The sequence below is a fragment of the Chiloscyllium plagiosum genome, unplaced genomic scaffold (genome assembly GCF_037043375.1).
Source record: "Chiloscyllium plagiosum isolate Xiang-an unplaced genomic scaffold, Cpla_swu_hap1 HiC_scaffold_3, whole genome shotgun sequence".
In the NCBI taxonomy this organism is placed as follows: domain Eukaryota; kingdom Metazoa; phylum Chordata; class Chondrichthyes; order Orectolobiformes; family Hemiscylliidae; genus Chiloscyllium; species Chiloscyllium plagiosum.
The window spans coordinates 159,584,080-159,606,486 of record NW_028270141.1 but is presented as its reverse complement, the minus strand read 5'-3'; the positions used below and the strand labels follow the sequence as shown (position 1 = coordinate 159,606,486).

The 22,407-nt window shown below is 56.9% G+C and overlaps 1 protein-coding gene across 1 annotated transcript in view; it reads left to right on the top strand.

The window, feature by feature from the left end:
* drc5 (dynein regulatory complex subunit 5) overlaps nt 1–21,883 on the top strand; it is a 59,265-nt gene extending 37,382 nt beyond the window's left edge. Inside the window, exons 2-3 of the mRNA XM_087976597.1 lie at nt 16,163–17,178; nt 21,526–21,883. Of these exons, the coding sequence (XP_087832723.1) occupies nt 16,163–17,178; nt 21,526–21,738 (1,229 nt within the window). The 3' untranslated portion in view covers nt 21,739–21,883. The remainder of the gene's footprint in view (nt 1–16,162; nt 17,179–21,525) is intronic.
* Nucleotides 21,884–22,407: the final 524 nt, after the last annotated feature.

Here is a 22,407-nt window from a genome sequence, read left to right as displayed (position 1 = left end):
ACACTCTGAGCTGGAGAGGGAGAGACTCCTGTCAGTGTCTGAGCAGGAGAGGGAGAGACTCCTGTCACTCTCTGAGCTGGAGAGGGAGAGACTCCTGTCACTCTCTGAGCTGGAGAGGGAGAGACTCCAGTCACTCTCTGAGCTGGAGAGGGAGAGACTCCTGTCACTCTCTGAGCTGGAGAGGGAGAGACTTCTGTCACTCTCTGAGCTGGAGAGGGAGAGACTCCTGTCAGTGTCTGAGCTGGAGAGGCAGAGACTCCTGTCAGTGTCTGAGCTGGAGAGGGAGAGACTCCTGTCACTCTCTGAGCTGGAGAGGGAGAGACTCCTGTCACTCTCTGAGCTGGAGAGGGAGAGACTCCTGTCACTCTCTGAGCTGGAGAGGGAGAGACTCCTGTCACTCTCTGAGCTGGAGAGGGAGAGACTCCTGTCACTCTCTGAGCTGGAGAGGGAGAGAGTCCTGTCACTCTCTGAGCTGGAGAGGGAGAGACTCCTGTCACTCTCTGAGCTGGAGAGGGAGAGACTCCTGTCACTCTCTGAGCTGGAGAGGGAGAGACTCCTGTCACTCTCTGAGCTGGAGAGGGAGAGACTCCTGTCACTCTCTGAGCTGGAGAGGGAGAGACTCCTGTCACTCTCTGAGCTGGAGAGGGAGAGACTCCTGTCACTCTCTGAGATGGAGAGGGAGAGACTCCTGTCACTCTCTGAGCTGGAGAGGGAGAGACTCCTGTCAGTGTCTGAGCTGGAGAGGGAGAGACTCCTGTCAGTGTCTGAGCTGGAGAGGGAGAGACTCCTGTCACTCTCTGAGCTGGAGAGGGAGAGACTCCTGTCACTCTCTGAGCTGGAGAGGGAGAGACTCCTGTCACTCTCTGAGCTGGAGAGGGAGAGACTCCTGTCACTCTCTGAGCTGGAGAGGGAGAGACTCCTGTCACTCTCTGAGATGGAGAGGGAGAGACTCCTGTCACTCTCTGAGCAGGAGAGGGAGAGACCCCTGTCACTCTCTGAGCTGGAGAGGGAGAGACTCCTGTCACTCTCTGAGCTGGAGAGGGAGAGACTCCAGTCACTCTCTGAGCTGGAGAGGGAGAGACTCCTGTCAGTGTCTGAGCTGGAGAGGGAGAGACTCCTGTCAGTGTCTGAGCTGGAGAGGGAGAGACTCCTGTCACTCTCTGAGCTGGAGAGGGAGAGACTCCTGTCACTCTCTGAGCTGGAGAGGGAGAGACTCCTGTCACTCTCTGAGCAGGAGAGGGAGAGACCCCTGTCACTCTCTGAGCTGGAGAGGGAGAGACTCCTGTCACTCTCTGAGCTGGAGAGGGAGAGACTCCTGTCACTCTCTGAGCAGGAGAGGGAGAGACCCCTGTCACTCTCTGAGCTGGAGAGGGAGAGACCCCTGTCACTCTCTGAGCTGGAGAGGGAGAGACCCCTGTCACTCTCTGAGCTGGAGAGGGAGAGACTCCTGTCACTCTCTGAGCTGGAGAGGGAGAGACTCCTGTCACTCTCTGAGCTGGAGAGGGAGAGACTCCTGTCACTCTCTGAGCTGGAGAGGGAGAGACTCCTGTCACTCTCTGAGCTGGAGAGGGAGAGACTCCTGTCACTCTCTGAGCTGGAGAGGGAGAGACTCCTGTCACTCTCTGAGCAGGAGAGGGAGAGACCCCTGTCACTCTCTGAGCTGGAGAGGGAGAGACTCCTGTCAGTGTCTGAGCTGGAGAGGGAGAGACTCCTGTCACTCTCTGAGCTGGAGAGGGAGAGACTCCTGTCACTCTCTGAGCTGGAGAGGGAGAGACTCCTGTCACTCTCTGAGCTGGAGAGGGAGAGACTCCTGTCACTCTCTGAGCTGGAGAGGGAGAGACTCCTGACACTCTCTGAGCTGGTGAGGGAGAGACTCCTGTCAGTGTCTGAGCTGGAGAGGGAGAGACTCCTGTCAGTGTCTGAGCTGGAGAGGGAGAGACTCCTGTCACTCTCTGAGCTGGAGAGGGAGAGACTCCTGTCACTCTCTGAGCTGGAGAGGGAGAGACTCCTGTCGCTCTCTGAGCTGGAGAGGGAGAGACTCCTGTCACTCTCTGAGCTGGAGAGGGAGAGACTCCTGTCACTCTCTGAGCTGGAGAGGGAGAGACTCCTGTCAGTGTCTGAGCTGGAGAGGGAGAGACTCCAGTCACTCTCTGAGATGGAGAGGGAGAGACTCCTGTCACTCTCTGAGCTGGAGAGGGAGAGACTCCTGTCAGTGTCTGAGCTGGAGAGGGAGAGACTCCTGTCACTCTCTGAGCTGGAGAGGGAGAGACTCCTGTCACTCTCTGAGCTGGAGAGGGAGAGACTCCTGTCACTCTCTGAGCTGGAGAGGGAGAGACTCCTGTCACTCTCTGAGATGGAGAGGGACAGACGCCTGTCACTCTCTGAGCTGGAGAGGGAGAGACTCCTGTCAGTGTCTGAGCTGGAGAGGGAGAGACTCCTGTCAGTTTCTGAGCTGGAGAGGGAGAGACTCCTGTCACTCTCTGAGCTGGAGAGGGAGAGACGCCTGTCACTCTCTGAGCTGGAGAGGGAGAGACTCCTGTCACTCTCTGACCTGGAGAGGGAGAGACTCCAGTCATTCTCTGAGCTGGAGAGGGAGAGACTCCAGTCACTCTCTGAGCTGGAGAGGGAGAGACTCCTGTCACTCTCTGAGCTGGAGAGGGAGAGACTCCTGTCAGTGTCTGAGCTGGAGAGGGAGAGACTCCTGTCACTCTCTGAGCTGGAGAGGGAGAGACTCCTGTCACTCTCTGAGCTGGAGAGGGAGAGACTCCAGTCATTCTCTGAGCTGGAGAGGGAGAGACTCCAGTCACTCTCTGAGCTGGAGAGGGAGAGACTCCTGTCACTCTCTGAGCTGGAGAGGGAGAGACTCCTGTCAGTGTCTGAGCTGGAGAGGGAGAGACTCCTGTCACTCTCTGAGCTGGAGAGGGAGAGACTCCTGTCACTCTCTGAGCTGGAGAGGGAGAGACCCCTGTCAGTGTCTGAGCTGGAGAGGGAGAGACTCCTGTCACTCTCTGAGCTGGAGAGGGAGAGACTCCTGTCACTCTCTGAGCTGGAGAGGGAGAGACGCCTGTCACTCTCTGAGCTGGAGAGGGAGAGACTCCAGTCACTCTCTGAGCTGGAGAGGGAGAGACTCCAGTCACTCTCTGAGCTGGAGAGGGAGAGACTCCTGTCACTCTCTGAGCTGGAGAGGGAGAGACTCCTGTCACTCTCTGAGCTGGAGAGGGAGAGACTCCAGTCACTCTCTGAGCTGGAGAGGGAGAGACTCCTGTCAGTGTCTGAGCTGGAGAGGGAGAGACTCCTGTCACTCTCTGAGCTGGAGAGGGAGAGACTCCTGTCACTCTCTGAGCTGGAGAGGGAGAGACTCCAGTCACTCTCTGAGCTGGAGAGGGAGAGACTCCTGTCAGTGTCTGAGATGGAGAGGGAGAGACTCCTGTCACTCTCTGAGCTGGAGAGGGAGAGACTCCTGTCACTCTCTGAGCTGGAGAGGGAGAGACTCCTGTCAGTGTCTGAGCTGGAGAGGGAGAGACTCCTGTCACTCTCTGAGCTGGAGAGGGAGAGACTCCTGTCACTCTCTGAGCTGGAGAGGGAGAGACCCCTGTCAGTGTCTGAGCTGGAGAGGGAGAGACTCCTGTCACTCTCTGAGCTGGAGAGGGAGAGACTCCTGTCACTCTCTGAGCTGGAGAGGGAGAGACGCCTGTCACTCTCTGAGCTGGAGAGGGAGAGACTCCTGTCACTCTCTGACCTGGAGAGGGAGAGACTCCAGTCACTCTCTGAGCTGGAGAGGGAGAGACTCCAGTCACTCTCTGAGCTGGAGAGGGAGAGACTCCTGTCACTCTCTGAGCTGGAGAGGGAGAGACTCCTGTCACTCTCTGAGCTGGAGAGGGAGAGACCCCTGTCAGTGTCTGAGCTGGAGAGGGAGAGACTCCTGTCACTCTCTGAGCTGGAGAGGGAGAGACTCCTGTCACTCTCTGAGCTGGAGAGGGAGAGACGCCTGTCACTCTCTGAGCTGGAGAGGGAGAGACTCCTGTCACTCTCTGACCTGGAGAGGGAGAGACTCCAGTCACTCTCTGAGCTGGAGAGGGAGAGACTCCAGTCACTCTCTGAGCTGGAGAGGGAGAGACTCCTGTCACTCTCTGAGCTGGAGAGGGAGAGACTCCTGTCACTCTCTGAGCTGGAGAGGGAGAGACTCCAGTCACTCTCTGAGCTGGAGAGGGAGAGACTCCTGTCAGTGTCTGAGCTGGAGAGGGAGAGACTCCTGTCACTCTCTGAGCTGGAGAGGGAGAGACTCCTGTCACTCTCTGAGCTGGAGAGGGAGAGACTCCAGTCACTCTCTGAGCTGGAGAGGGAGAGACTCCTGTCAGTGTCTGAGATGGAGAGGGAGAGACTCCTGTCACTCTCTGAGCTGGAGAGGGAGAGACTCCTGTCACTCTCTGAGCTGGAGAGGGAGAGACTCCTGTCAGTGTCTGAGCTGGAGAGGGAGAGACTCCTGTCACTCTCTGACCTGGAGAGGGAGAGACTCCTGTCACTCTCTGAGATGGAGAGGGAGAGACTCCTGTCACTCTCTGAGCTGGAGAGGGAGAGACTCCTGTCACTCTCTGAGCTGGAGAGGGAGAGACGCCTGTCACTCTCTGAGCTGGAGAGGGAGAGACTCCTGTCACTCTCTGAGCTGGAGAGGGAGAGACCCCTGTCAGTGTCTGAGCTGGAGAGGGAGAGACTCCTGTCACTCTCTGAGCTGGAGAGGGAGAGACTCCTGTCACTCTCTGAGCTGGAGAGGGAGAGACTCCTGTCACTCTCTGAGCTGGAGAGGGAGAGACTCCTGTCACTCTCTGACCTGGAGAGGGAGAGACTCCTGTCACTCTCTGACCTGGAGAGGGAGAGACTCCTTGAAAGATTTAAAATGAACATGAGGGGCAGCATTTTCACAAAAGCAGTGGTTTATCGGTGAAATAAAGTGCCAGAGGATTGGGTGGATACAGGTAGAATTCTCAGTGCAAAATTGAAAAGACATTTGGATCGGTACGTGATTGGGAATGGTTCAGTGATCGGGGTCAAACTCAGGCAATCCCAACTCGTTTGGTTTGGCACTTTGGTCAGCACGGACAAGTTGGGCTGAAGGGTCTGTTTCTGTTCTGTAGCCAGAGTAGGCTTGAGGGGCTGAATGGTCTATGCCTGCTCCTATTTCTAATGATGTTATGGGCTCTCGAAAGGAAGAATACACATTCATAGATTTCGAGACCAAATCCCAGGAATGTGCAGAAACGTCACTAGACTCACCCCATAAACACAGCGGCTGCAAGAGAGGGTCAGAGGCTGGGAATACTGCGGTGAGTAACCCACCTCCTGACTCCCCAAAGCCTGTCCACCATCTACAAGGTACAAGTCAGGAGTGGGAGGGAATACTCCCCACTTGCCCCGGATGGGGGCAGCTCCAACAACACTCAAGAAGCTCAACACCATCCAGGACAAAGCAGCCGCTTGATTGGCACCACATCCACAAACACCCATTCCCACCCCCCACCGACGCTCAGTAACAGCAGTGTGTACCATCCCCTCCCACCCCCCCACCGACGCTCAGTAACAGCAGTGTGTACCATCCCCTCCCTCCCCCCCCCCCCCCCCCACCGACGCTCAGTAACAGCAGTGTGTACCATCCCCTCCCTCTCTCCCCACCGACACTCAGTAACAGCAGTGTGTACCACCCCCTCCCTCACTCCCCACCGACGCTCAGTAACAGCAGTGTGTACCATCCCCTCCCTCCCCCACCGACGCTCAGTAACAGCAGTGTGTACCATCCCCTCCCTCCCCCACCGACGCTCAGTAACAGCAGTGTGTACCATCCCCTCCCCCCCCCACCGACGCTCAGTAACAGCAGTGTGTACCATCCCCTACCTCCCCCCCCACCAACACTCAGTAACAGCAGTGTGTACCATCCCCTCCCTCCCTCCCCCCACCGACACTCAGTAACAGCAGTGTGTACCATCCCCTCCCTCTCTCCCCACCGACGCTCAGTAACACCAGTGTGTACCATCCCCTCCCTCCCTCCCCCCACCGACACTCAGTAACAGCAGTGTGTACCATCCCCTCCCTCCCCCCACCGACGCTCAGTAACAGCAGTGTGTACCATCCCCTCCCTCCCCCCCACCGACGCTCAGTAACACCAGTGTGTACCATCCCCTCACTCCCCCCCACCGACGCTCAGTAACAGCAGTGTGTACCATCCCCTCCCTCCCCCCCCACTGACGCTCATTAACAGCAGTGTGTACCATCCCCACCCTCCTCCCCCCCCACCGACGCTCAGTAACAGCAGTGTGTACCATCCACCCCCCCACCCCACCCCCACCAACGCTCAGTAACAGCAATGTGTACCATCCCCACCCTCACCCCCCACACCGACGCTCAGTAACAGCAGTGTGTATCATCCCCTCCCTCCCCCCCACCGACACTCAGTAACAGCAGTGTGTCCCATCCCCTCCCTCCCCCACCGACGCTCAGTAACAGCAGTGTGTACCATCCCCTCCTCCCCCCCACCGACACTCAGTAACAGCAGTGTGTACCATCCCCTCCCTCACCCCCCACCGACGCTCAGTAACAGCAGTGTGTACCATCCCCTCCCTCCCCCCACCGACGCTCAGTAACAGCAGTGTGTACCATCCCCTCCCTCCCCCCACCGACGTTCAGTAACAGCAGTGTGTACCATCCCCTCCCTCCCCCCACTGACGCTCAGTCACAGCAGTGTGTACCATCCCCTCCCTCCCCCCACCGACGCTCAGTAACAGCAGTGTCTACCATCCCCTCCCGCCCCCCACCGACGCTCAGTAACAGCAGTGTGTACCATCCCCTCCCTCCTCCCACCGACACTCAGTAACAGCAGTGTGTACCATCCCCTCCCTCCCCCCCCACCGACGCTCAGTAACAGCAGTGTGTACCATCCCCTCCCTCCCCCCACCACGCTCAGTAACAGCAGTGTGTACCATCCCCTCCCTCCCCCCCCACCGACGCTCAGTAACAGCAGTGTGTACCATCCCCTCCCGCCCCCCACCGACGCTCAGTAACAGCAGTGTGTACCAACCCCTCCCTCCTCCCACCGACGCTCAGTAACAGCAGTGTGTACCGTCCCCTCCCTCCCCCCCACCGACACTCAGTAACAGCAGTGTGTGCCATCCCCTCCCTCCCCCGCCACCGTCTCTCTGGAACAGCAGTGTGTACCATCCCCTCCCTCTCCCCCACCAACACTCAGTAACAGCAGTGTGTACCATCCCCTCCCTCCCCCCACCGACGCTCAGTAACAGCAGTGTGTACCATCCCGTCCCTCCCTCTCCTACCGACGCTCAGTAACAGCAGTGTGTACCATCCCCTCACTCCCCCCCACCAACACTCAGTAACAGCAGTGTGTACATTCCCTCCCTCCCGCCCACCGACACTCAGTAACAGCAGTGTGTACCATCCCCTCCCTCCCCCCCACCGACACTCAGTAACAGCAGTGTGTACCATCCCCTCCCTCCCCCCACCGACGCTCAGTAACAGCAGTGTGTACCATCCCCTCCTCCCCCCCACCCGACGCTCAGTAACAGCAGTGTGTACCATCCCCTCCCTCCCCCCCACCGACGCTCAGTAACAGCAGTGTGTACCATCCCCTCCCTCCCCCCCACCGACGCTCAGTAACAGCAGTGTGTACCATCCCCTCCCTCCCCCCACCGACGCTCAGTAACAGCAGTGTGTACCATCCCCTCCCTCCCCCCCACCGACAATCAGTAACAGCAGTGTGTACCATTCCCTCCCTCCCCACACCGACGCTCATCAACAGCAGTGTGTACTATCCCCTCCCTCCCCCCCACCGACGCTAAGTAACAGCAGTGTGTACCATCCCCTCCCTCCCCCCCACCGACCCTCAGTAACAGCAGTGTGTACCATCCCCTCCCTCCCCCCCCCACTGACGCTCAGTAACAGCAGTGTGTACCATCCCCTCCCTCCCTCCCCCCACCGACCCTCAGTAACAGCCGTGTGTACCATCCCCTCCCTCCCCCCCCACTGACGCTCAGTAACAGCAGTGTGTACCATCCCCTCCCTCCCTCCCCCCACCGACACTCAGTAACAGCAGTGTGTATCATCCCCTCCCTCCCCCCCCCCATCGTCGGTCAGTAACAGCAGTGTGTACCATCCCCTCCCCCCCTACCGACGCTCAGTAACAGCAGTGTGTACCATCCCCTCCCTCCCCCCCCCACCGACGCTCAGTAACAGCAGTGTGTACCATCCCCTCCCTCCCCCCAACCGTCGCTCAGTAACAGCAGTGTGTACCATCCCCTCCCTCGCCCCCCACCGACGCTCAGTAACAGCAGTGTGTACCATCCTCTCCCTCCCCCCACCGACGCTCAGTAACAGCAGTGTGTACCATCCCCTCCCTCCCCCCCCACCGACGCTCAGTAACAGCAGTGTGTACCATCCCCTCCCTCCCCCCAACCGTCGCTCAGTAACAGCAGTGTGTACCATCCCCTCCCTCCCCCCCCACCGACGCTCAGTAACAGCAGTGTGTACCATCCTCTCCCTCCCCCCACCGATGCTCAGTAACAGCAGTGTGTACCATCCCCTCCCTCCCCCCCACCGACGCTCAGTAACAGCAGTGTGTACCATCCCCTCCCTCCCCCCACCACGGTCAGTAACAGCAGTGTTTACCATCCCCTCCCTCCCCCCCACCAACGCTCAGTAACACCAGTGTGTACCATCCCCTCACTCCCCCCCACCGACGCTCAGTAACAGCAGTGTGTACCATCCCCTCCCTCCCCCACCGACGCTCAGTAACAGCAGTGTGTACCATCCCCTCCCCCCCACCGACCCTCAGTAACAGCAGTGTGTACCATCCCCTCCCTCCCCCCACCGACACTCAGTAACAGCAGTGTGTACCATCCCCTCCCTCCCCCCACCGACACTCAGTAACAGCAGTGTGTACTATCCCCACCCTCCCCCCCACCGACGCTCAGTAACAGCAGTGTGTACCATCCCCTCCCTCCCTCCCCACCGACACTCAGTAACAGCAGTGTGTACGATCCCCTCCCTCCCCCACTGACCCTCAGTAACAGCAGTGTGTACCATCCCTTCCCTCCCCCCCACCGACGCTCAGTAACAGCAGTGTGTACCATCCCCTCCCTCCCCCCCACCGACGCTCAGTAACAGCAGTGTGTACCATCCCCTCCCTCCCTCCCCACCGACACTCAGTAACAGCAGTGTGTACCATCCCCTCCCCCCCCCCCACCGATGCTCAGTAACAGCAGTGTGTACCATTCCCTCCCTCCCCCCCCCCCACTGATGCTCAGTAACAGCAGTGTGTACCATCCCCTCCCCCCACCCCACCGACGCTCAGTAACAGCAGTGTGTACCATCCCCTCCTCCCTCCCACCGACGGTCAGTAACAGCAGTGTGTACCATCCCCTCCCTCCCCCCCCACCGACACTCAGTAACAGCAGTGTGTACCATCCCCTCCCTCCCCCCCACCGATGCTCAGTAACAGCAGTGTGTACCATCCTCTCCCTCCCCCCACCGACGCTCAGTAACAGCAGTGTGTACCATCCCCTCCCTCCCCCCCCACCGACGCTCAGTAACAGCAGTGTGTACCATCCCCTCCCTCCCCCCAACCGTCGCTCAGTAACAGCAGTGTGTACCATCCCCTCCCTCCCCCCCCACCGACGCTCAGTAACAGCAGTGTGTACCATCCTCTCCCTCCCCCCACCGATGCTCAGTAACAGCAGTGTGTACCATCCCCTCCCTCCCCCCCACCGATGCTCAGTAACAGCAGTGTGTACCATCCCCTCCCTCCCCCCCCACCGACACTCAGTAACAGCAGTGTGTACCATCCCCTCCCTCCCCCCCACCGATGCTCAGTAACAGCAGTGTGTACCATCCCCTCCCCCCCCCCCACCGATGCTCAGTAACAGCAGTGTGTACCATTCCCTCCCTCCCCCCCCCCACTGATGCTCAGTAACAGCAGTGTGTACCATCCCCTCCCCCCACCCCACCGACGCTCAGTAACAGCAGTGTGTACCATCCCCTCCCTCCCCCACCGACGCTCAGTAACAGCAGTGTGTACCATCCCCTCCCCCCCACCGACCCTCAGTAACAGCAGTGTGTACCATCCCCTCCCTCCCCCCACCGACACTCAGTAACAGCAGTGTGTACCATCCCCTCCCTCCCCCCACCGACACTCAGTAACAGCAGTGTGTACTATCCCCACCCTCCCCCCCACCGACGCTCAGTAACAGCAGTGTGTACCATCCCCTCCCTCCCTCCCCACCGACCCTCAGTAACAGCAGTGTGTACCATCCCCTCCCTCCCCCCCCCACTGACGCTAAGTAACAGCAGTGTGTACCATCCCCTCCCTCCCCCCCACCGACCCTCAGTAACAGCAGTGTGTACCATCCCCTCCCTCCCCCCCCCACTGACGCTCAGTAACAGCAGTGTGTACCATCCCCTCCCTCCCTCCCCCCACCGACCCTCAGTAACAGCCGTGTGTACCATCCCCTCCCTCCCCCCCCACTGACGCTCAGTAACAGCAGTGTGTACCATCCCCTCCCTCCCTCCCCCCACCGACACTCAGTAACAGCAGTGTGTATCATCCCCTCCCTCCCCCCCCCATCGTCGGTCAGTAACAGCAGTGTGTACCATCCCCTCCCCCCCTACCGACGCTCAGTAACAGCAGTGTGTACCATCCCCTCCCTCCCCCCCCACCGACGCTCAGTAACAGCAGTGTGTACCATCCCCTCCCTCCCCCCAACCGTCGCTCAGTAACAGCAGTGTGTACCATCCCCTCCCTCGCCCCCCACCGACGCTCAGTAACAGCAGTGTGTACCATCCTCTCCCTCCCCCCACCGACGCTCAGTAACAGCAGTGTGTACCATCCCCTCCCTCTCCCCCCACCGACGCTCAGTAACAGCAGTGTGTACCATCCCCTCCCTCCCCCCAACCGTCGCTCAGTAACAGCAGTGTGTACCATCCCCTCCCTCCCCCCCCACCGACGCTCAGTAACAGCAGTGTGTACCATCCTCTCCCTCCCCCCACCGATGCTCAGTAACAGCAGTGTGTACCATCCCCTCCCTCCCCCCCACCGACGCTCAGTAACAGCAGTGTGTACCATCCCCTCCCTCCCCCCACCACGGTCAGTAACAGCAGTGTTTACCATCCCCTCCCTCCCCCCCACCAACGCTCAGTAACACCAGTGTGTACCATCCCCTCACTCCCCCCCACCGACGCTCAGTAACAGCAGTGTGTACCATCCCCTCCCTCCCCCACCGACGCTCAGTAACAGCAGTGTGTACCATCCCCTCCCCCCCACCGACCCTCAGTAACAGCAGTGTGTACCATCCCCTCCCTCCCCCCACCGACACTCAGTAACAGCAGTGTGTACCATCCCCTCCCTCCCCCACCGACACTCAGTAACAGCAGTGTGTACCATCCCCTCCCTCCCCCACCGACGCTCAGTAACAGCAGTGTGTACCATCCCCTCCCTCCCTCCCCACCGACACTCAGTAACAGCAGTGTGTACGATCCCCTCCCTCCCCCACCGACCCTCAGTAACAGCAGTGTGTACCATCCCTTCCCTCCCCCCCACCGACGCTCAGTAACAGCAGTGTGTACCATCCCCTCCCTCCCCCCCACCGACGCTCAGTAACAGCAGTGTGTACCATCCCCTCCCTCCCTCCCCACCGACACTCAGTAACAGCAGTGTGTACCATCCCCTCCCCCCCCCCACCGATGCTCAGTAACAGCAGTGTGTACCATTCCCTCCCTCCCCCCCCCCACTGATGCTCAGTAACAGCAGTGTGTACCATCCCCTCCCCCCACCCCACCGACGCTCAGTAACAGCAGTGTGTACCATCCCCTCCTCCCTCCCACCGACGGTCAGTAACAGCAGTGTGTACCATCCCCTCCCTCCCCCCCCACCGACACTCAGTAACAGCAGTGTGTACCATCCCCTCCCTCCCCCCCCACCGACGCTCAGTAACAGCAGTGTGTACCATCCCCTCTCCCCCCCCCACCGATGCTCAGTAACAGCAGTGTGTACCATTCCCTCCCTCCCCCCCCCACTGATGCTCAGTAACAGCAGTGTGTACCATCCCCTCCCCCCACCCCACCGACGCTCAGTAACAGCAGTGTGTACCATCCCCTCCCTCCCCCACCGATGCTCAGTAACAGCAGTGTGTACCATCCCCTCCCTCCCCCCACCGACGCTCAGTGACAGCAGTGTGTACCATCCCCTCCCTCCCCCCCACCGACGCTCAGTAACAGCAGTGTGTACCATCCCCTCCCTCCCCCACCGACACTCAGTAACAGCAGTGTGTACCATCCCCTCCCTCCCCCCCCACCGACGCTCAGTAACAGCAGTGTGTACCATCCCCTCCCTCCCCCCCCACCGACGCTCAGTAACAGCAGTGTGTACCATCCCCTCCCCCCCCCACCGACGCTCAGTAACAGCAGTGTGTACCATCCCCTCCCTCCCCCCAACCGTCGCTCAGTAACAGCAGTGTGTACCATCCCCTCCCTCCCCCCCCACCGACGCTCAGTAACAGCAGTGTGTACCATCCTCTCCCTCCCCCCACCGATGCTCAGTAACAGCAGTGTGTACCATCCCCTCCCTCCCCCCCACCGACGCTCAGTAACAGCAGTGTGTACCATCCCCTCCCTCCCCCCACCACGGTCAGTAACAGCAGTGTTTACCATCCCCTCCCTCCCCCCCACCAACGCTCAGTAACACCAGTGTGTACCATCCCCTCACTCCCCCCCACCGACGCTCAGTAACAGCAGTGTGTACCATCCCCTCCCTCCCCCACCGACGCTCAGTAACAGCAGTGTGTACCATCCCCTCCCCCCCACCGACCCTCAGTAACAGCAGTGTGTACCATCCCCTCCCTCCCCCCACCGACACTCAGTAACAGCAGTGTGTACCATCCCCTCCCTCCCCCACCGACACTCAGTAACAGCAGTGTGTACCATCCCCTCCCTCCCCCACCGACGCTCAGTAACAGCAGTGTGTACCATCCCCTCCCTCCCTCCCCACCGACACTCAGTAACAGCAGTGTGTACGATCCCCTCCCTCCCCCACCGACCCTCAGTAACAGCAGTGTGTACCATCCCTTCCCTCCCCCCCACCGACGCTCAGTAACAGCAGTGTGTACCATCCCCTCCCTCCCCCCCACCGACGCTCAGTAACAGCAGTGTGTACCATCCCCTCCCTCCCTCCCCACCGACACTCAGTAACAGCAGTGTGTACCATCCCCTCCCCCCCCCCACCGATGCTCAGTAACAGCAGTGTGTACCATTCCCTCCCTCCCCCCCCCCACTGATGCTCAGTAACAGCAGTGTGTACCATCCCCTCCCCCCACCCCACCGACGCTCAGTAACAGCAGTGTGTACCATCCCCTCCTCCCTCCCACCGACGGTCAGTAACAGCAGTGTGTACCATCCCCTCCCTCCCCCCCCACCGACACTCAGTAACAGCAGTGTGTACCATCCCCTCCCTCCCCCCCCACCGACGCTCAGTAACAGCAGTGTGTACCATCCCCTCTCCCCCCCCCACCGATGCTCAGTAACAGCAGTGTGTACCATTCCCTCCCTCCCCCCCCCACTGATGCTCAGTAACAGCAGTGTGTACCATCCCCTCCCCCCACCCCACCGACGCTCAGTAACAGCAGTGTGTACCATCCCCTCCCTCCCCCACCGATGCTCAGTAACAGCAGTGTGTACCATCCCCTCCCTCCCCCCACCGACGCTCAGTGACAGCAGTGTGTACCATCCCCTCCCTCCCCCCCACCGACGCTCAGTAACAGCAGTGTGTACCATCCCCTCCCTCCCCCACCGACACTCAGTAACAGCAGTGTGTACCATCCCCTCCCTCCCCCCCCACCGACGCTCAGTAACAGCAGTGTGTACCATCCCCTCCCTCCCCCCCCACCGACGCTCAGTAACAGCAGTGTGTACCATCCCCTCCCCCCCCCCACCGATGCTCAGTAACAGCAGTGTGTACCATTCCCTCCCTCCCCCCCCCCCACTGATGCTCAGTAACAGCAGTGTGTACCATCCCCTCCCCCCACCCCACCGACGCTCAGTAACAGCAGTGTGTACCATCCCCTCCTTCCCCCCCCACCGACACTCAGTAACAGCAGTGTGTACCATCCCCTCCCTCCCCCCCCCACTGATGCTCAGTAACAGCAGTGTGTACCATCCCCTCCCCCCACCCCACCGATGCTCAGTAACAGCAGTGTGTACCATTCCCTCCCTCCCCCCCCACTGATGCTCAGTAACAGCAGTGTGTACCATCCCCTCCCCCCACCCCACCGACGCTCAGTAACAGCAGTGTGTACCATCCCCTCCCTCCCCCACCGACACTCAGTAACAGCAGTGTGTACCATCCCCTCCCTCCCCCCCACCGACCCTCAGTAACAGCAGTGTGTACCATCCCCTCCCTCCCCCACCGATGCTCAGTAACAGCAGTGTGTACCATCCCCTCCCTCCCCCCACCGACGCTCAGTAACAGCAGTGTGTACCATCCCCTCCCTCCCCCACCGACACTCAGTAACAGCAGTGTGTACCATCCCCTCCCTCCCCCCCCACCGACGCTCAGTAACAGCAGTGTGTACCATCCCCTCCCTACCCCCCACCGACGCTCAGTAACAGCAGTGTGTACCATCCCCTCCGTCCCCCCCCCACCGACGCTCAGTAACAGCAGTGTGTACCATCCCCTCCCTCCCCCCCCACCGACGCTCAGTAACAGCAGTGTGTACCATCTACAAGATACACTGCAGGAACTCGCCAAAGATCCTCAGGCAGCACCTTCCAAACCCACAGCCACTTCCATCTGGAAGGACAAGGGGCAGCAGATACACGGGAACATCACCCCCTGCAAGTCCCCCTCCAAGCCCCTCCCCATCCTCAGGCGGTCGTATATTACTGTCCCTTCCTGTCATTGGCTCAGCATGCATTCAGATGAAGAGACTTTCATTCTGCCTTTCAGTCCCCTTGCCTGCCTTGGTCCCTTTTCTTTACTGCTGTGTGCCATCTTTTCCCATTTCACTTATTAGTCCCCAGGTCACTCGCCTGCGCTATTGCCTTGCTCTTTCTCATTAACCAATGCTTTCACTAGATGAGCAGCATCCTCCTTTCAAACATCAGCTCCCCTCTGTTCTCAGCTCTCAGTCCAGCTCTGTAAAAAGCAGCCTGGCACACAGATACCATGCACAGAAGCTTCGAAGGTTACGGAGTGATTGCATCCAAATTTTAAAAGGGTGGTGTAATCCCTCTAATACAGAAGCAGGCCATTCAGCCCACACTAGCCCTCTGAAGAGCAAGCCCACCACATCTCTGTAATCTGGCATTTCCCACAGCTAGCCCACGTAGCCTGCTCATCCTGGAGAATTTTGCATAGCCAATCCCACCTGAAACCACACATCTTTGTGATTATGGGAGGAAACCGGAGCACCCAGAGGAAACCCACGCAGACACTGGGGGCTCCGTGCAAACTGCACACAGACAGCTGCCTGGGGATGGAATCGAACCTGGTCCCTGGCACTGTGTGGCAGCAGTGCTAACCACTGAGCCACCATGCCGCCCTAATGATGGAAGGTATTTCTTGTGAATTGGGAAATCTAGGAACCTTGACTAAAACTGAGAGTCAGATCTTCAGGAAATATTTATTAGATAGCGTTAAACACTTTTTGAATGTTTTTGAAGCTGCACTCATCCACCCAAGTGGGGAGTATTCCGTCACACTCCTGACTTGTGACTTGTAGATGGACTGAAGGGTCTGTTTCTGTGCTGTGCATCTCTATGACTCTAACTGTTTGTCGACAGCAAGATGTTGTGGTCAGTCGTGCACTGCCTGAGAGGACAGTGGAAAGCAAGTCAATGGTAGTAATGCGATAAGGAAATTAGATAAATATTTCAGGAAGATGATTTTCAGGGTCATGATGAAGAGCATGGAGTGGGGCGATCTGTCTAAAAGCCAGCACTGCTCTGACTGGCCAAATGGCCACTTCTTATTCTGTGTCCTTTTACAATTCTATGAAACTATCATTTGACTCAAACAAAGAAGCTTTGGATTTTGAAGAATAATTGATCTTCCCAGTTCCTGGGGATAGTTCTGCTGAGTCATTCACCGACCGTGTGTTCTCTTTTACCTCGACAGTGCATCCCCTTTTGAACCAGCTTCAGGAGAAGGACAGACACAAGGTGTTGGCCAAGATCTCGACCAATATCCCACTGCAAGTGACAGCCAACCTGATCAGTGACGAGGGTTACTGGAAACGGTGCTGCTTGGAATGCTGGGAGGTCTGCGATGTCTCCAGCTACGGGGACAGCTGGAAGAGAATGTTCTTTGAACACCTGCTCAAGAACATCATTGAGTTCTTTGTCCCCGATACCACGGATGTGAGGGTAGTCTTTGAGCTGGTCCCGCTGTGCAGAAACTATGTGAAGAAGTTAGATATTGACCAGCTCCTTCCTCCTGTCAGGCAATCCTCAGAGATCATGGATGAAGACTCTTCAGATGCTGGGAGTGACAGTGATATGATTGGACCTTCAGTGGATCACTTTGATTTCAGCATCTTGCTCAATAAGCTCATCAATCTCGAAGAGTTACATGTGACGTACGGGGTCAAGGACTGTGGGATGAATTTTGAATGGAACATCTTTCAGTTCACTTACCGCGACTGCTTCTCGCTGGCGAAGGCGATCAGTTCCTGCAAGACCTTGAAGGTGCTGAAACTCCCGCGAAACCGAATCGATGATGAGAAACTGCGAGTGCTGGTGAAGTACATGCTGAACCATCCTTCACTGATCGAACTGGACTTGTCACACAACCTGATCAAGGACAATGGGGCAAAGGTCCTGGCCAAGCTTCTGCACAAGACCAAACTGGAGAAGGTCAACCTGTGTAACAACCGCATCTCGGCCTACGGAGCCAAAGCCATCTCCTACAAAGTCAGGCGGTTCTCATCCCTCAAATCCATCAACTTCCGCCTCAATCAGATTGGGGACGAAGGGGGAGAGGCGTTAGGCCGAGCTCTTGTGAAATCCTCAGTGGAAGACATCAACATCTCATGCAATGAGCTAACTGAGCCTGTGGCTGTGGTCTTCTCTGAACTTCTGATGAAGAACCGTACTCTAAAATCCATCGACCTTTCGTGTAATAGTTTAGGCCCGGTTAGTATCTGTGTTGGAAGTGAAACAACGCGCTTCTCGATGAGAGTGACCTCCACAAGCCAAAGTAGGAGCCTCTGCATGTTTCTGAATCCCATCGCCCCTCTCCCACTCCCCATCTCCCTCTCCTGAAAACATTGACTCTTGCTGGAGTCCAGTGGCCATGCTCTGCTCCTGTGTAATCCCTACACCATCACAGCTGAACACAGGCGTGCCCAGGAAGGGGCTCTTCAACAGTGCCTGGGAGCCTGTACCTTTTCCTTTCCACGATTTTCAATACCAAAGTGTTTTTTCTCCAAATGTGCGTGTGTCACTGGCTAGGTCAGCACTTACCACGCTTATCCACGTCACACTGGACAGGGTGACAGTGAACAAGCTGACCTATGAAACTACTATCATCCTTGGGATCTCAATGCCCTGAGGGAGAAAATTCCAGGCTTTTCACATCCCAATCACAGTAGAGGCACAGGGATTTAAAATCAGGATGGTACATGGCTTGGAAGGGGGTTTGAAGTGAGGACCTTGAGTGAGTGTTGGTGAATTAGTGCAGGGGAATGGGTGCTCTCTGCTGTCCCTCGGCACTGTGATGGAGGTCAGACATCACACAGGGGCTAGCTGTGGCCACTCAGCATCCACAATGCTGGAGAGCTTTTTCACGGGTTCCAGAACACTCACACACACTGGCAGATTGAAGATACCACTGTGCAGTTAGCTGAGAACCCAGGCAAGCCAGCAGTGAGCACTGCAGCCACTGGAAATGGATCTCCCAGACCAGCTCACTGTACAGGGGGTGGCCGTGGGAGTTACAATGGGCTGTTCTGCAGACTCACAGTGACTCAGTGAGGGCAACAAGTGCCAGCCTGGCAACCAACGGCCAGAACAACAGGCCAGAGAGAGGGAGAGAGAGAAAGCCAGCACTCACCCCAATATTGATCTGCCATTGCCAGGAAGCTGGGAGCTCAGCTGGGGTCAGAAATGTGAGTGTTCGGTCAGTGGGTGAGTGGTTCTTAAATGGTTTACTCAGGTTAGAGTTTATGGTGTAGAGGGAGATTTACTCTGTATCTAACCCCGTGCTGTCCCTGTCCTGGGGGTGTTTGATAGGGGACGGTGTAGAGGGAGCTTTACTCTGTATCTAGCCCCGTGCTATCCCTGTCCTGGGAGGGTTTGATGGGGGTCAGTGTAGAGGGAGCTTTAGTCTGTATCTAACCCCACGCTGGCGGTGCCCTGCGAGTGTTTGATGGGGGACAGTGTAGAGGGAGCTTTAATCTGTATCTAACCCTGTGCTGTCCCTGTCCTGGGAGGGTTTGATGGGGGACAGTGTAGAGGGAGCTTTACTCTGTATCTAACCCCACGCTGACCGTGCCCTGCGAGTGTTTGATGGGGGACAGTGTAGAGAAGCTTTACTCTGTATCTAACCCCGTGCTGTCCCTGTCCTGGGGGGTGTTTGATGGGGGACAGTGTAGAGGGAGCTTTACTCGGTATCTAACTCCGTGCTGTCCCTGTTCTGGGGATTGTTTGATGGGGGACAGTGTAGAGGGAGCTTTACTCTGTATCTAACCCCGTGCTATCCCTGTCCTGGGAGGGTTTGATGGGGGACACTGTAGAGGGAGCTTTACTCTGTATCTAACCCCACGCTGACCGTGCCCTGGGAGGGTTTGATGGGGGATAGTGTAGAGGAAGCTTTACTCTGTATCTAACCCCACGCTGACCGTGCCCTGGGAGGGTTTGATGGGGGACGGTGTAGAGAAGCTTTACTCTGTATCTAACCCTGTGCTGTCCCTGTCCTGGGGGGTGTTTGATGGGGGACAGTGTAGAGGGAGCTTTACTCTGTATCTAACCCCGTGCTATCCCTGTCCTGGGAGGGTTTGATGGGGGACACTGTAGAGGGAGCTTTACTCTGTATCTAACCCCACGCTGACCGTGCCCTGGGAGGGTTTGATGGGGGATAGTGTAGAGGAAGCTTTACTCTGTATCTAACCCCACGCTGACCGTGCCCTGGGAGGGTTTGATGGGGGACGGTGTAGAGGGAGCTTTACTCTGTATCTAACCCCGTGCTGTCCCTGTCCTGAGAGGGTTTGATGGGGGACAGTGTAGAGGGAGCTTTACTCTGTATCTAGCCCCGTGCTGTCCCTGTCCTGGGGGGTGTTTGATGGGGTAGAGGGAGCTTTACTCTGTATCTAACCCCACGCTGACCGTGCCCTGGGAGGGTTTGATGGGGGACAGTGTAGAGGGAGCTTTACTCTGTATCTAACCCCGTGCTGTCCCTGTCCTGAGAGGGTTTGATGGGGGACAGTGTAGAGGGAGCTTTACTCTGTATCTAGCCCCGTGCTATCCCTGTCCTGGGAGGGTTTGATGGGGGTCAGTGTAGAGGGAGCTTTAATCTGTATCTAACCCTGTGCTGTCCCTGTCCTGGGAGGGTTTGATGGGGGACAGTGTAGAGGGAGCTTTACTCTGTATCTAACCCCACGCTGACCGTGCCCTGCGAGTGTTTGATGGGGGACAGTGTAGAGGGAGCTTTACTCTGTATCTAACCCCACGCTGACCGTGCCCTGCGAGTGTTTGATGGGGGACAGTGTAGAGGGAGCTTTACTCTGTAGTAGTATTTGGAATCCGAGGATCATTCAGGACAGAAGAATCTCTTTGCCCCATCAAGTCTCTACCCCCCCCCAAACATCCACCACTGCCCACAGAAATCCACTCTCCGGCAATTGGCCCCTTGCCCTGAATGCTATCACACTTTTTAAAGGGTGTGGGGATTCCTGCCTCAACCAGCTCCCCACCCCTACCTCAGGTAGTTTATCCCAGACCCCCACCCCCACCCTCTGGGTGGACATGCTCTTCCTCAAATCCCCTCTAAACTTCCTGACCTTCACCTTAAAATGATGCTCCCTTGTTACTGACCCTTTAACCAGGAGGAGTAGCTGCTTTCTCCCCACCCGGTCCATGCCCCTCATTATCTTACACACCTCCATCAGTCCCCCCTCAGCCTTCTCTGCTCTAAAGAAACCAGCCCGAGCTTATCCAGCCTCTCTCCATCACGGAGATACTCCATCCCAGGGAGTATCCTGGTGGATCTCCCTCTGCACCTCCTCCAGGACAATCCCATCCTTCCTATAGAGTGGGGACCAGAACTGCCCACTGTACTCCAGCCGTGGCCCCAACCAGAGGCCTGTCCAGCTCCAACATCACCTCCCTGCTCTCGTTTGCAGTGCCTTGACTAATAAAGGCAAGTCCATTTGCCTTCTTTCCCACCTTCTGGACTGGATCTGTTGCCTTTGGGGGTTTACAGACATACACAGCAAGGTCTCTCTGACCCTCACTACTTCCTGGGAGCTAACCATTCTCTGTGTATCCCCATGCCGTGTTACTGCTCGCAGTTTTCCAGATTCAGTTCCATTTGCCACTGTCCAGCCTGTCATCCTTGTTATTTACCACACCATCAATTTTCACGTCACCTGTGAATTTAGTGATCAGACCTTTTACATTCATATCTACATTGTTAATGTACACAACCAACAGTGAGGGACCCTGAGGTAGACCACTGGGCCACAGGCTTTCAGTCTCTCGGCTGCCCTCAGCTTCCTGACACTGGGCCAATTTTGTATCAATTTGCCAAATTGCCCAGAATCCCACAGGCTGTTAGCTTCTTCAGCAATCTGCTATTTCAGACCTTGTCAAAAGCCTTAATGAAGTCCATGTAGAACACATCCACTGCACTACCCTTATCTACACACCTAGTCACCCGCTCAAAACATTCAATCAAATTTGTTAGAATTTATCACTGCCTTACCAAAGTGACATCAACTATCCTTGATTAAATGGAGATTAACTCTGTCCCTCTGAAATGTTACCAGTATTTTGAATGCCACAGATGTTAGACTCGCTCAAAAAAATTCAAAGAGCTACAGATGCTGGAAATCTGAAACAGACCTTGCTGGAAAAACTCAGTAGGTCTGGCAGCATCCATGGAGAGAAAGCAGAGTTCACATTTCAGGGTCCAGTGAGCCTCCTTCAATGCTGGACTGTTCTGGACATGAACTCTGATTTCTCTCCATAGATGCTGCCAGACCTACTCACTTTCTCCAGCAGTTTCTGTTTTTGTGAGAAACTCACTTGCCTCGAGCTTATCTGTACTGCCCTTCCTGACTAACAGTACCACACTGGCTGTCGTCTAGTCCATTGGCACCTCCCCTGTGGCCCAGGGAGGATTTGAAACGAGTGTCGAATCCCCTGCAATCCCACAGCAATCTGATATACATCTGGTATCATTGCCTCCGGTTGCTTCATCACGTCCTCTCTCAGCTCTCTTTCTCACTGCTCCTCTAAGTTTTCCCTGTTTTCTCTTCTCAGGAAGCTGGGAGGCAGCTGCAAGAGGGAATGTCGATGAATAAGACAGTAATGGAGTTTGATCTGAGGCTGACAGATATTGGCCAGGAGAACGAATATGCCATCAACCAGATTCTGCACAATAACCGCGAGAGGGTAAGGAATGCCATCTGCCAACCGCTTAAGGCCATCAAAACCACTGAGACTGGGTCCGACCATTACCTAGCAGAGGACTGAACCCAGCGTCCCCTCCCCTGGTATAAACTACCCAGTCACTCTGCTCTGCTGTCAGTCAGAATCCAAACTTCACATTGTTGGAGGGTTTTGTATTAAATACAACCAAACTATTTTTCTAGTGTTCCGAAATAAATCTATCATTTAAAGCTCAGCTTTGTCTCAATTTCCTTTCTCCACCACGGCCAGTTTCACAAAAACAACCAGTTCCTTTGACAAGACAAAAACAACAGACCAGGTATCATCACCAATCCGAAAAATAACCATCGAAAATCCAACCTCCAGCCACAGAAAGGAGATGTTCGGATCGATCGATGGTGAGGAGGGGGACCGTATCAAGTGGAGGTGGGGAGTCAGGGATGGGAGATTGGGCAGGGAGAAGAGACCGGGTCAGGCTGGGGCCAGAGAGATCGGAGAGGTGGGGGGAGGACGGGAAGACTCAGGGAGGAGCATAAACTCAAAGAAGGAAGATGGGGAAGGGGCAGGGTTTAGCACATGGCAGGGGTGAGGTAGTGAGAGGGACTGTGAGGGAGAGAGCGTGCCGTCCCCTGGACTCAGTCATGAGATGTGGCCATCACTGGAATGAGCAGCATTTGTTGGCCATTCCCAGTTGCCCTGGAACTGTGAGGCTTGCTCAGCCCATTCAGAGTCGGTGAAGTGAGTCTGTAGTTA